This window comes from Corvus brachyrhynchos, unplaced genomic scaffold, assembly GCF_000691975.1.
Source record: "Corvus brachyrhynchos isolate BGI_N302 unplaced genomic scaffold, ASM69197v1 scaffold245, whole genome shotgun sequence".
In the NCBI taxonomy this organism is placed as follows: domain Eukaryota; kingdom Metazoa; phylum Chordata; class Aves; order Passeriformes; family Corvidae; genus Corvus; species Corvus brachyrhynchos.
The window spans coordinates 830,123-843,686 of NW_008238988.1; the positions used below are offsets into that span (position 1 = coordinate 830,123).

A 13,564-nucleotide genomic window follows, 5' to 3' on the forward strand; every position below is an offset into this window, starting at 1 on the left:
AGCTGTCATGGCGGATTGCCTCCCCTCACACACCTCCGAGCGGGAAAGTGCCTGAGGGAAAGTCCCGCCGAGCCCGTGTTTAGCCTTATTTCGCCCGAACTTGGCGAGCTGACAACACCCCCGCCCCGTGTGTGTCCCGGTACCAAAACCTCAGGGAGTGGCACCGTGTTCTCCCCTCCTGTCGCCACATCAGAAGTCAGGGAATGGCACTGGGCTGTCCCCTCCTGCCCCGGCACCAGAACTCAGGGAATGGCACCAGTGGGGCTTTGGGGGCCCTGTTGCTGCGTGTTCCTGCGTGGTGACCATTCTTGAACCGCCTCCAAATTCTTGTCTGTTGTGCTAATGTGAGATGGCGTCACGCCTACGTTTAGTAAAAGCTATGGAGCTATTAACTCGGAGCTAGGAAAAGTGCTTTGATGAAAATATATTAGACCTTGAAATCTGCTGTGGTTCCTCCAAATTATGCCTCCTTATTCTGAGACACCTCAAAATATTCCTGTTCTAGTAAAGAGGGCAAAATACCATCCTTATATTTTTTTTGTACAGGGTGGCTTAGTGAGTAGCTCCTTTTTAGCTCCTTTAAAAGGGTTGCTAAAAGTTTGCTATCCACAGACTTCAGGAGTCATGTGAGAGAAGAATTAAAGTCGCTATGTACTTAAATCATCTTTCATTAGTTTTGTCCCCAGCCTTCAGCAGTAGAAGCTGGCCTCATAGAAAATGTGTTACAGCTTTTCCCAGAGTGATTTGTATTCACACAATTATTACAGGCACTGTAACTCCTGTTCAAAAACATCCTTGTTTCCATTAGTGTATTTTTCAAAGCCTTTTTTACATGACATGAAGACTCCACCTCTTCTGTGCAGTATGTGTGTAGTTTTGTGATGGAAGAGCCTGAATTTCTGGCCATACATATTGTACGTGCTTAAATAACTATTATTCTTCCACAGATCCAGGTCTTTTTTTTCACACAGGTTCTGACCTTGGAGAAGTCCAAAAGAAGTCAATGGAAAATGCGAACCATCAGCTGTCCCTGCCTACAGGAGCTGCTCTGTGTATCCTGTGTGCATATTTGTTTGATGGGAAGGGTGTCGGTTTCTCTTGTAGTTAGACCAGTAACTGATTCATCACTGAACCATCTCTTCCTGTAATTCACTGCCACTTCATTCAGTTGATTGTATTATGTGGAACAGGGAGAAATGCCAGAGCAATACACAGGGAGGTGGATAATAAATTCTGTTTCAGCTGAAAAGTTGATGTTGTTTATTATTTGTATCCTTGTGAGGACTGTCCCTTAGGAACACTAATAATGCACAAGAACCCTGTTTGCAGGACAAACTCAGACCCTGTTATTCCAGAGTAAAAAGAAGACTCCTGCCTCAAAAACATATGTATAGACACAGTAAATGGAGAGAACAAATGGGGTAGGAAATAACACAATATTGATTGGCACAATAAACAGTCTTTTCAGCAAAATTAATCTGATGTCTCCTTTAACTATAGCTGTAATCTAACAAGGTTTATCCGATTTAGAAGTGACATTTCATTTATTTAGCCCAAAGCTTTTAACTGTATGTTTTATCAGCCCAGGCACAAAATATGTACAACAGCTCCAGACAAAACTTCTTTGGGGTTTCCTTGGCCCAATAACTAGTGTGGCCCTGATATGGCTGAGCTGATACACAGATGTGCTGATAACTTGCTAAAGAGGTGTTTGCATTGACTGGATTACTGCTCACCCTCAGAATACTCCTTCAGTCCTGTTTATTTCATGATTTGAATCATTTTGCTGTAGTAAATCTTGGGAAAAGCTCTTGGAGGAATGCTTGAGACACCATTTTAATGCTACTGGTGTAGAGACATCCTTAGGAAAAATCCAAAGGTCTGTGGACTGAGGCTACCAAATATTTCATTAAGGCTGTTGCAGAAGTATTTCTTTTCCAGCTGGGCACGCAGGTGCTGTTTTCTTCTGTACAATGATATGCCTAGGTCCCAGCTGCTTTTTAAGCTTTCATTCCTAATCAGTCAGAAGTTCATGTGATGCTCTTGCCATCACCTCTTACTGATGTCCTTAGAGAAAGTCCAGTCTAATGAGAGGGAGCAACCTCTAAAACCTCATTAGACTTATTCTCTCTTCTCAGCAGAGCTATTACCAGCCTGCTTTTTGTCAGCAGTTTGTGAACCAACTCATCCATGCAGTCATCCTCTCATATGGGAAGAGCCACATGATTCCCTTTTATGTTGCTTCATAAGCAGTCATGATGCAGGTGAGCCAAACCAACTGGTTCTGAAATTAAAGAGTGAGCTTTATGGGGAGGACTTCAGCACAAGTCGGATTTTCCCTTTAACAAAACATTCACTGTTATTCTCCCATCCTGAATCTGTAAGCCCTATTTTCACAGCAACTTCCAGAGCAGCAATTCAGCACCTCTGGAAGTGGCAGGCCTCTTTCTGATCCATTTATTTGTGTTCAGGATCGATTATGCACCCATGTCTCCTGTTTGGCAGCATTATGTAATACACTGTAGGCTATTCTCCATTACGCCACCCAGCCAGAAATTAAGATGGTATTTAGATTTCTTCAGTGAAGCAAGAGCTCAGTATCTGGAGCAGAACTGAGAACTCAACCCTTATCTTTATCTTGATAAAAGGAAGATTTTTTTCCCCATGTGTTTCATGAGGCAATGTAGTATAAAAATAGGACTGAACCCAAGTTACAGTTCGATCAGACATCAGCCGCTTGGATCATTAAGATAAAGCTGAAATGCAATGAATGATTTTTTCAGGTTTAGCAGTCAGACCTTAGACCTTAAATTCTGGTATCCATTTCTGCCGTATCCATTTCCCTAATACCCATTTCCCTTGTAAAACTATCCCAAAAATTGCATAGATCAGATTGTATCAGTGAGAATGGATTACTTTATAATACACCAATCACTTCAGAAAAGTATAAGCAACTGCTATTCTAAGATCAAGTAATACTTCGCCACAATACCTTTTCATCACTGAAATTCTTCATCTCGTTTACATTTGTGAACGTATGTCTGGTACTTGGAATTCAGACAAGAACTACCAGTGTATAAAATGACAAGATTCTTCTGACAAGGGGTTGCATTAGAAACCATAGTGTATGTGGGGGGAACTACATAACTTACTTTGTATTTATATACCGCCCGGTTTTGTGCACAGCTGCTGCTTGTTAATTTAAAGGGCAGCCACAAGACATCATCTTACTTAAATAAGTGCTCCTTTGTTTTGTGAGTAACAAATAAAGTTCTGCAAATCCTGTATAACATGTTTTTGGCAAATTACACAAATGCATGATCAGTACTATGGAAATATTCAGAACAGCAGAATATAGGGCACTGTAATTTCATACTGCCAAACCAGGAATTCAAAAATCATGAGTCAGATCTCCTAAAATTATAAACCTAGTTTAAAATTATGAGTTTAAAAAACATATGTGGCTTTATTCACCTTCTGGTTTTTTCATCTTTACCATATGTTCAGATTACACTTTTAGGATTTTCCATGTAATTTGCAGATCTAATTTTTTTTTAATAAATAAAATAGTTCATTACACCATCTCACAACTGAAACCAGGCTACCTCAGATTGATTAGACTCAATAAAATCATGGAAGCTGTCAACACTGATTAAACTAATGCTTGATGCTTCAAGGAACAATTATTTTATAATTAAGTGATTTTTAAGCACGTTTATTTACATAGACTACTGACAGTTTGCTGAGGCATGATTAAAAGCTGAAGTTAGTATCACTAGTGCTAACTAGATAAACTGGTGTGCTATGCATTTTAGGCAGTCAGTTCTCTATTCCTTTAACTGCAGCCTCCTTTTCTTGTTCTACTGACAGTCCTAAGCAAGTGACTTGAAGCAGAACATTTTCCAGTAATCACAGAATCAGATCAGAAAAGGATCTCAACAGATCATTTAGTCCCATTTTGTGTTTAACCAAGATCTCCTTTCTTGCAATTTAAGGCAATTATTTTTATTCATATTGACTGTGGATATGAGAAACAATTGTGCCATTTTTCTTTGCAACCAGATTTTATACATGAAAATCATTGTGTTTTCCCTCCACCATCTCTTCTGTAAAATAACTTAAAATCATGCAACCTGTGCTCGAGAGCAAAGTCTTCTCAGTTTCCAGACATTCACTGCTTTCTCCTGGATTCTCTGCATGCACCTTGTTTCTTAGTTTTCAAGTGCTATGCTGAGAACTGGAGATGTTACCAGCTCTTGCCTTAGTGGTCATGAAGGAACAATGATACTCTAGTTTCTACATTTCAGTTTTTACCTTTATTTGCAACATCATGATGTGGAGATTAATTTTCAGAATGTGATCCAAAGTAATGCATTCATTCTTTTCAATGGAAATTGACAGGGTAGATTTAATTTAGATATTAAGAATCTTTACTGTGAGGGTGCTGAGGCCCTGGCACAGGTTGCCCAGAGCAGCTGTGGCTGCCCCATCCCTGGGATTGTTCAAGGCCAGGTTGGATGGAGCTTTGAGCAGCCTGGTCTGGTGGAAGGTGTCCCTTCCCATGGCAGGGGGGCTGGAAGTAGATGATCTTTAAGGTCCCTTCCAACCCAAACCATTCTAGGATTCTATGAAATTAAGCAGCTGTTCCTTTACTTGCACAGATAATGGTTCCAGCTTGCACTTGTTCGTATTAAATAATATGTTTTCAGATTCCCTCTGCACCTTGCCAGGATTATGCTGCATTCTAATCTTATCTGTTAATGTACCTGAACTCTGCTTGGTCTTGTTTGAAGATATTAAATGGATACTCTGTATGGTCCAGGGTGTAAATAAATGAAAACAGAGAATTTTATCTAGAATTGTTGTGATGGAGTTAAACAAAATACTGTAATTATTGGCAATAACTGTAAAGCTGGAAAATTATGCTGAACTTAAACAAGATAAATGGTGTACTGTAAACTCAGGCAAAGACCAATACTTCATACTCAGAGATCAGTAAGTGATTAATCTCTCAGATCTACTGATATGCTTAGTGTGAACAATTTTTATAATAATTGAACTGCTGTAGCATGCTATGAATTTCTCTTGTTTTCTCATTTCTATGATTATTTGATATTTATTCATCTCTGTTTTCCCTCTTGTCATTAGCAGGTGAATGGGAAAAACACAGGAGCTTATGAAGCAGGTGGTAACTGGAACTTAACCCTGTTGCCAGGACTGTTATTAACTCAGGTATAAGATGGAATTAAATGAGAATAATAAGCAGATTTGTAAGAGTTTTTTATTAAAGATACTGTCGCAAAGCACAGAATAAGCTTTAAAGATGATGATAACTAACCTGGAATGTCTTTACTGATACTCTACATAGACTAGAAGTAATTGCTAAGTTACAGAACAGTCACAGCCTGTTCTAGATGTCCTACACTTTGTATACTGTTGAAGGCAATGCTATAAATGGATTCCCTTCTCTCCTCTTTGTGGTGGTCTACTTTGTGGTAGTCTACTCTGAAGGTCCTTCATGTTTTCTATAGAAAGGACATCCCATTTACTATTAGATATCCCAGCTATATTGTGCCTTCTCCCTGCAGAGTCCCCAGTGGTATCCAGCTTTGCCCAGATATTCACCATCCTCCCCTTTGCTCCTGGGACTGAAGTGTCAGCATTTCAGTGCTGCACTGAAGGCTTTTAAAATACCTACATTAATGTTTAAGGTGTTATGTGTTAATAGAGCTGATTCCTTCAACATCTATATGCTGAAACATTGGGGGCTATGTAATTAGATTAAGCAACCACATTCAAAAATATCTGAACATCTTTTCTTGCATTTGTATAGCAACTTTATAAACTCAAAAAGAGTAAAGCAAGCACAGACACATGCCCTATACAAGCTGCAATACAGACAATATTGTACACACTTTGTAACAACAGTAATGAAAATGATGCCAATTATAAATAAAATTATAGACAGACTCTTCTTGAGATAACAGTTATAGTGAACAATGAAACATCCTTTTATAATCATGAGTAGAATTAGTAAGATGCGTAACTACAGCAGAATATAATCAGCATGTTTAGTCTGCTTACATGTCTTAAATAGATCCACTGTTGTCTGAGGGAAGCAAAAGAAATTAATATTTCTATAATTCATGCTTGCCCTAATTTGGAACATTTACTGCCTTATTGGGTTTTTGGTTAGGGTTTTTTCCCTCCCATTAATTTAGCTGGAAACATTAGTATTCCTAAAATGTTCAAATCTGAACGTGAACGCCTGATTCTCTTCTTCAAGCTTTTGCAAGGCTTAGCTCCAGAAAAAGGTGCACCCTGTGCCCTGTGAAGATTATTTCACATTTACTCATCTCCTTGTTGGTAAAAAATTTTCATGACTCTTTTTATAAGACCAGAGCACCATTTCTTTACTCTCCACATGCAAGCACTGTGCTCCATGGAAGGTCCTCTTCAGCTTGCAAATGATGATCATGGCAGCAGGGGAAATCAAGTCAGCTGGATCTCTCTCACCATCCTGTCCTTCCTCAGGGACCCTCTGTCCTCAGTTTTTAAGTTTTTTTTTTTCACCCCTTTTTCTTTTTTTCTTTTTAAATACTTGATAGTTTAGCATTGTACATGAGTATACACTTGTAATGTTTGAACTAAAAAAATCTAAACAGTTTTTGACAGCAACTCTAAGAAGCCTTGTTTCAGAAAAGGAGCACTCCAGCGTGTGAATAGAAATTCTGTAAATTCATTTCAGTGCAGCCCTTAACACCTGGCATCTGCCTCTTTTGGCTGTCTGCTCCATGAAAGACTTCAAATTTGTTTTTTACAGGTGTAAGTAATAGTCACAAGGAAGTAAGATTTATAATACATAGAAGAGTCCAAAACAACTTTTACTGCATGTTCTAATTTGACTGCTTTGGTGCCTTTTGCGACTGCTGCAGTATGTCAAAAAAGCAAAGGTGGTGCCAAGTCAGATCTGGCACACGAGGTTCTGAGTTTTTATGAAATCTTTTGCCGACCAGTTCTTCCTCATGTCTTCTCCAAATCTGGTTCTCTCAGTTGTTCAGAAGCTTAGAAGTCCCTATTTCACTACTGCCATGCAGAAAAGAAATGCAAGAAAAATATTAAAAGTCAGAAGCCCGCACTGCAGTACTGTATTTGCTAGCATGATGTGGTCCCTCCCACCTCACCATGTGTGGTTTTGCTCTAAATACCCATCCTTCAGTTATATTCAGAGCACCCACCACAGTCAGGAACTCTTTTTAAAAGCCATACATTTCCTTCAACCCCTAGCCCACCAGAACACAACCTTAAACAAAGTTGTCATCTTGTTTCAGAAACTTTTGCTTCTTTTTCCTTTGCCTTCTGTTTTCAAAACAGCTACAGATTTTCTGAAGAAAAGACTTCACTTCCCAAACCTCCCAGAAGTTATTTTTCATACTGTATGTGTTACTTTCCAGCAGTGGCTTATGGCTTGGCTTAGTGGATGCTCAAAAAATTGCACGAGTATTATTTCCCCTCAGCCACTCATAGCTTGGAACACCTCCACTCTGGAATACTTCTTACTGCTTCATATTTGACTCTATTTTTGGTTGTGGGTTTTTTTATCTTGCCTAACTAAGAGGTAACTTACGTATTTACTTGACACACACACCCACACCCACACACACCCCACATTCTAATTTTAGGTTAAATGCAGATAAATTATATAAATATTTACAATTTCTGTAAGTCTCTTTCAACCACACTAATTCATGACAAATATGAGCAGCTTTGTGCCCAATACGAACAATCAAGAAATTGGAAATGCATGGATGTAACTTTTGAGGACAATATTCAGCGTTATTGGGGGTTTTTTTGTACACTTGACTTCTTTCTTTGAATGCGTAAATCACATTGTACAAAGTATATTTTTGCACCTTGGATTGTTGAGTTAACTAGTAACTCATATGATTGTGCCGCTTCTGGATAATTTACACTCGGTGTTTCTATGCGACTGTGGCAGCCCTGGCTGCCACAAGTGGTTGTGTCTACACTGCGGAAGCTGCACATGACACCAGGTTTAGCAGCTCTTTGCATTACTTACCTGCCAGAGCATCCTCAAGGCCAGCTCAGGGCTGAATTTCCTGGCACACCTCTGAGAGGAAAGCCTCAAGTAATGCTCCACACCTCGGTGTGCACCGGTGTGCACCAGGCCCTCACTCACTGCATGTGCCAGGCCCAGGCTTGTCCGGTATTTTACCTGCCCTCTGTGCCATGTCACATACTTATGGTGGGCAAAAAGGCTTTTGTTTTGTGCCATGAGGGCAATATGAACCGGGGAAGCAGGTCTTGGGCAAAGTGCTACCTTCAAAGTACTGCTGGTTCTGGCAGCAGGGCCATGTGTCTGCCTAACACATTCATAAAATCTTGGAGGACAATTCACTGGACTGGTGCTGTTATTGCACAGTAACTCTTACATGACTAGCTCAGAGGTCAGGAAGTACCTTTTTTTCTTTTTTTGGAAATTAACAAAGGAGAAAAAAAGCTGTTCTAACTACAGTAAGCCTGTGAGCACTGTTTTTCCCTAGGCAACATCAGTGTTTAACATTGCTGTTCATTACCATGCTGGCCTGCACTTTGCAGTCCAAGATCTCTGTCATTTGCAGACCATACACAACTCACACACTCGACTGAGCTCCATTCCACCACCACCCTCAAATACATCGGCTGTGCTGTGTGGGACCACCTCTGAGTGCGGGAAGGTGGGCTGCCTGTGAGTATTAAATCACATTTTTCCGATGAGACAGCAGAAACGCTGCTAATCAGTGCCAACTGTGGTGGGGTGGGGTGTAGCACACACAGAGCTCCTGGCATTGCCGAGAGCCTGTAGCCCACAGGAAGGGAGATTAGCGATAAAAAGTTGTGCCCTCCTCGCAGACCTTAAAATCGCCCAGCTTCCCGAAGCACAGGAGCTGTTTGGGGATGCACAGCTGCCGGGAGGATCTGCTTCACCCTCTTCCCGGCAAACTGAAGCATTCCAGCCCTTGGATGCCACGAGATGGCGCCGGAAGCCCCATCCCCGCATTCTGAGCGTCTGCAGAATTCCAGCCCTTCCCAGAGGTTACAGAGGATGCGGCTCCTTCCACTTCATCAAAGTCAGAGGAAGTCTGTGATTAGCTGGATGTTTACAAATAAAAGGAGGATCTGGAGACAGATCAAAGATAACTCTCCAGATTTGGCCCGATACCAGGTTCCTGTGCTAACAGCATCTGCATGGGTTCCACTCTTATGTTCAGTGGCTGAACTTGGTGTATCTCATCATGCATTAATAATGCTTGTATAAGGCCTAGTGCATTTATTAGAAGTCTGAAGATTCAGCCAGCTAAGGACCTGAAAAAACAAAACAACAAGACCCCTCAGACTGATCTTCCAGGCTCCATCTAAGAGAAGCACCCACTGGGTTCTTCCTCACCCTGCTTCCTGCAATGTAAAGGGAACCAAGAAGCAAAGATAAGCACTGTTCCAAAATCCAAAGGATACTTCAGACTTAGTAAACAGGAGCAGTAGCTCCTCTAATGTTCTCTAACAATTTAAGTAGCTTGGATGGTCCAATCACATCATATATGCTTTTCACTGAGGAGTCTGTAGTTCATCCAGGATCTCAGTGATTTTGTCACAGCCCAAAGGACCAGGGAGAGAAGCAGATGGGAGATAAAAGATGTGGTGTGTGAAATACATTGAGTTAATGTATATCTGTTCTAAGGCACATCTTTGTTTTGACTCTGTGTAACAAACCAACATAGCTTGTGAGGTCTGGAAGGCCACAGGCTATTCCTTCTCTCATAGTAGTGCTCTGTTTGAAGCTGGTATTGCTATTTGGGGTCTAAGCCACACTGAACTTGATCAAATAAACATTCTCCAAAGGAAACTGCCTTTGAACTATTTAACTCTTTGCACAGCAAACTAAAACTGAAAGAACTGTAACAATTACTGTAAAATCTCTTGTGTCTTGACTGAGTTATTTGCCAGTTTTTAAGTTACTCTGCATAAGGACCTCTGTCTTTTCTGGCAGAACTGACCGTGTCAGCAATGGCCAGTAAAATCTAAGTGAAACACAATCTGTCTGAAAGCAGACTAGGTGGGGCTAACCCTCAGACTTCCAGGCATGCAGACTATTAAGTGTCATATTTTACAGCATATGTAAGTGTACACAACTTCTACTAAATCCACCTGATAACAATGTAGTTCAGACATCTGAGCTCTCTCCTGAGCTGTAGGATAATTTCTTCATCAGTTTCACCAGATCCGACCCTGTATTTCCTCTTCCTACAATATTACTGTATCTATCCTTTTCCCAAAGGAGGGATACTTTAGATTTTATCTCTTAAAATGTTTCTGATTTGCGTAAGTAATTCAATAACCAATAGCTAGAAACCAGAACCTCAGTAGTTTGGAAGCTGGGACTCTGTACCAGTAGGTACCAGTAGGAAACCCACAGGCAGGGAAGAAACCAGGGCACCACCTTTAGCATCCTAAATAAAAGCCCTAACAACAACTTGTGTAAGAGGAGCGTAACTGATACCAGAAGTCTGGTGTATCTGCTGCCAAAACCAAAAGCAATTTATGGTATTCAGCAAACTCTATTTTTAGCCAGCTTATCTGCATTTCCACAAACTTTCATGCTCTTTGGGGCTTTTGCCATGGAAAGGACAGTATGTTATTTCTCCCATTCATTTTCTGGGGAGTCAGAAGCAGAAGTCCCTCTGGTGACCACCCGCAGTGGGATGGTTACCTAAAAAGGAGAGAACAGGTATTACTGAGGTGTGTAGTTCAACTGAACATGTGAGAACTATTAAAAAAGGCAACTTCTTAGCCCTAGTCATTGCTTTAAAACAGGAAGAAAGCAAATCTTCCCATTTCTAAAACAGAAGGCAAATAGAAGAGCCAAAAGGATGTGTTTTTAAAATAGTAACCTTGTCATCAGGGGAGATGGGGGAGAAGAGAGGGGGAAAGACTGATTTTTGTATCTTTTGTGTTGGCATCGCGGCTGCTGCAGAGACCTTGGCAATTGCTGACACTGGTGGCACTTTTCCTGACAGACAAGTTGAGAAACCAAGGATTTACAACAGTCCCGATTTCCAGTGGATTTCCTGTAATCTACAAAGCTTCCAGGATTTAGAGGCCTGTAAAGGATGCTCTCATTCCCTGTCAGGGATGTCTACAGAACTACAAGATATATTTATCTGAAATCACATCTTATTTGCAAACAAAAGAAAGTACACCCCAAAATCTCACTGATGCAAATCACACTTGAGTTTGAGTGAAAACAATAAATGCAGCAGGACTTTGTCAGAGAGGGAAGTTCTTGAACTATTTCTTTTTTTTTTCTCCCACCGGAAATTCTAGATGCAGCATTGTTTTTGTGGTTGTAGCTGCAGGAAGATTTACTCTGGTTTTTAGTATGCCAGAAGGCACAGGAAAGGATTAAACCTTTTCATTTTCTCGCAAGAGAATCAAAGATCCTGACCACGTCTGAACCTCGGGGTTGGTGGGGTGAGGTGTGCCATGCTGGCTACACAAAAGAAACAGTCAAAGCCTGGCCTTGGACTATCTGAGGATTTCTCATTTCACAATTCTGTTATATTCCTTTTAATACATTAATATGAAACTTTAAAAACACATTTCCAACCACTCTTACATGGGGAATCGGCGTGAATTACTGAAAGCAGTTTCTCTAAAAGCATGATGCACAACATGGTTTTCTTATGTCTTAAATTAATTTAAAAATCCCCACCCTGTAAGATATTTGAGGGCAAAAATAACCCAAATAAAGATCTGATAGCATTTCTCCTATGAAGTTGGCACTGGTCATTCAAGTACATGAAAAGGAACATGGGCTGTTTGTTTCAGGGCTGAATATTTATAGTCATGATGAAGTGATTCCTGAGTCATGAGCTCTGCTGCCCTGTTACAAATTAAGGTTTGTCTTTCTGCATTAAAAAAATCAAATCACAATTAATTCCAGAATTGTGGAAGTGGCTGTAAAAGTAGCAAAAGACACTTAATTTATAAAATGTGTCCTGATTTTTGGCATCTTTCCCCTACAAAATCTCAGCCTAGTCACACGTCTCAAGAATACACTGCACAGCAACATTTTAGGAGTTTTTTGGAAGCTGGAAGAAAATACAGAAAACTGGTTTATAGCTGAGAACTACAGAAATGTCAGCTTTTGAAAACATGTTCCTAATTTCTAGCCTTCAGCAGACTTTATGAAGTCAAATTAGTCATGCTTCATCTTGTAGGTCTTTAAGTCTGCAACAAGCATCAAACCAGCTGAGAATTAGGGAAGTCAGAAGATTTGATTTTTAACTCTCTGAGATTGAGAAGCACTTAAAAGTCAGAAGTACACAGGGATAGTAACAGATACTGCCAGCATCAGCTAAACTTACACACGGAATTACCCTGAGCTTTCAGCATTAGACCAAAAATGAGACGACTGTCTCCTCTTACTGTGAAAAGCAGTGAGGGGCACAGGGCAACAGAGGAGCTCCACAGCTGCATCTGGGCCCACAGCTGGAGGGCAGGAAGGCCAGAGGAAGGTGGGAGCCATTCCTTGGTGTTTGGCCAGACAAGGGGCCCAGCTCATTCCTGGCCTTGGGCCAGGCCAACCACACAAACCCAGTGGCACGGAGCACTACCCAGTCTGCTTCAAGAAACACTAAGAAAGCTCCAGAGCATATTTGTGGGATGAGCTGAACGCAGGAAGGTTTCCAGTTCTCAAAAAGAGGGCAGATAGCAGAGATGTGTCTCATTTGTAAGAGGCTGGGCTGCCTTTTTCCTTATCAGGAAATAGAAGATGAATGTAAAGAGTTCAGCTTCCCAGAGGATGCTTGGGGGAGACAGAGACGAGTTAAATTTGCGACATGCTCTGAGTACTGGTGCAGCTCGTTTAAGCGAACAAACCCCCTCCGAGCTACTCATTCCTCCCCTTGTGCCACCCCTTCTATAGTGCTTGCACAAGATCTGACACAGAGATGGAGAGGGAAGCACAGCGGGAAACTGATCCAGCCAAAAACCAGCCCCACAGGGAATAGAAAAAAGCCCGTTGCTTGATTCAGTTCATTGTGAAGCTACATAGATACGTGCTTTTTGACAATGGAAAGGGTGGCACACAGGGGAGAGGAGAGCTGAAACTAATGGGGAGAAGTAAAGGGCTGCCAGGGCTCAAGGTGGCATTGCCTCCAGGAGCAAATTCGTGTCCTCACCAATAGCTCCAAAACTCTTGATGGTTTAGCACTAGAATATTCAAATACAATCGTGTAGTCAAACTATTCACTTTTATAACAATGTGTTTTTAATATATTCGCCAGGGCAATATATTTTCTGTTTTCAGCTTTGAATAAAAAATATGCTAAATTATATGTTTTACATCAACTGAAAATATTAAATAGAGAAGTCCCCTAATTAAAGCATAAATTCTTAGAATTCCATGATAGTCTATTTATTGAAATCAAGATTTCTCCACAGACCTGTTGGCTACAAATAACATTATACACAAATGTAAATACTCTTTGAACTAACAAGTCAG

At 40.8% G+C, this 13,564-nt stretch overlaps 1 protein-coding gene across 2 annotated transcripts in view; it reads right to left on the minus strand.

The window, feature by feature from the left end:
* Positions 1-1,236: 1,236 nt before the first annotated feature.
* Positions 1,237-13,564, minus strand: part of ZBTB1 (zinc finger and BTB domain containing 1) — a 27,528-nt gene continuing 15,200 nt past the window's right edge. Inside the window, exon 2 of one of the 2 annotated variants that reach the window (XM_017738833.1) lies at positions 1,237-2,284. In XM_017738833.1, coding sequence (XP_017594322.1) covers positions 2,254-2,284 — 31 coding nt within the window. In that variant the 3' untranslated portion in view covers positions 1,237-2,253. Of the gene's footprint in view, positions 2,285-5,263; positions 7,087-13,564 lie in introns of those variants that run through there. The other variant, XM_017738832.1, reaches the window with a different exon arrangement.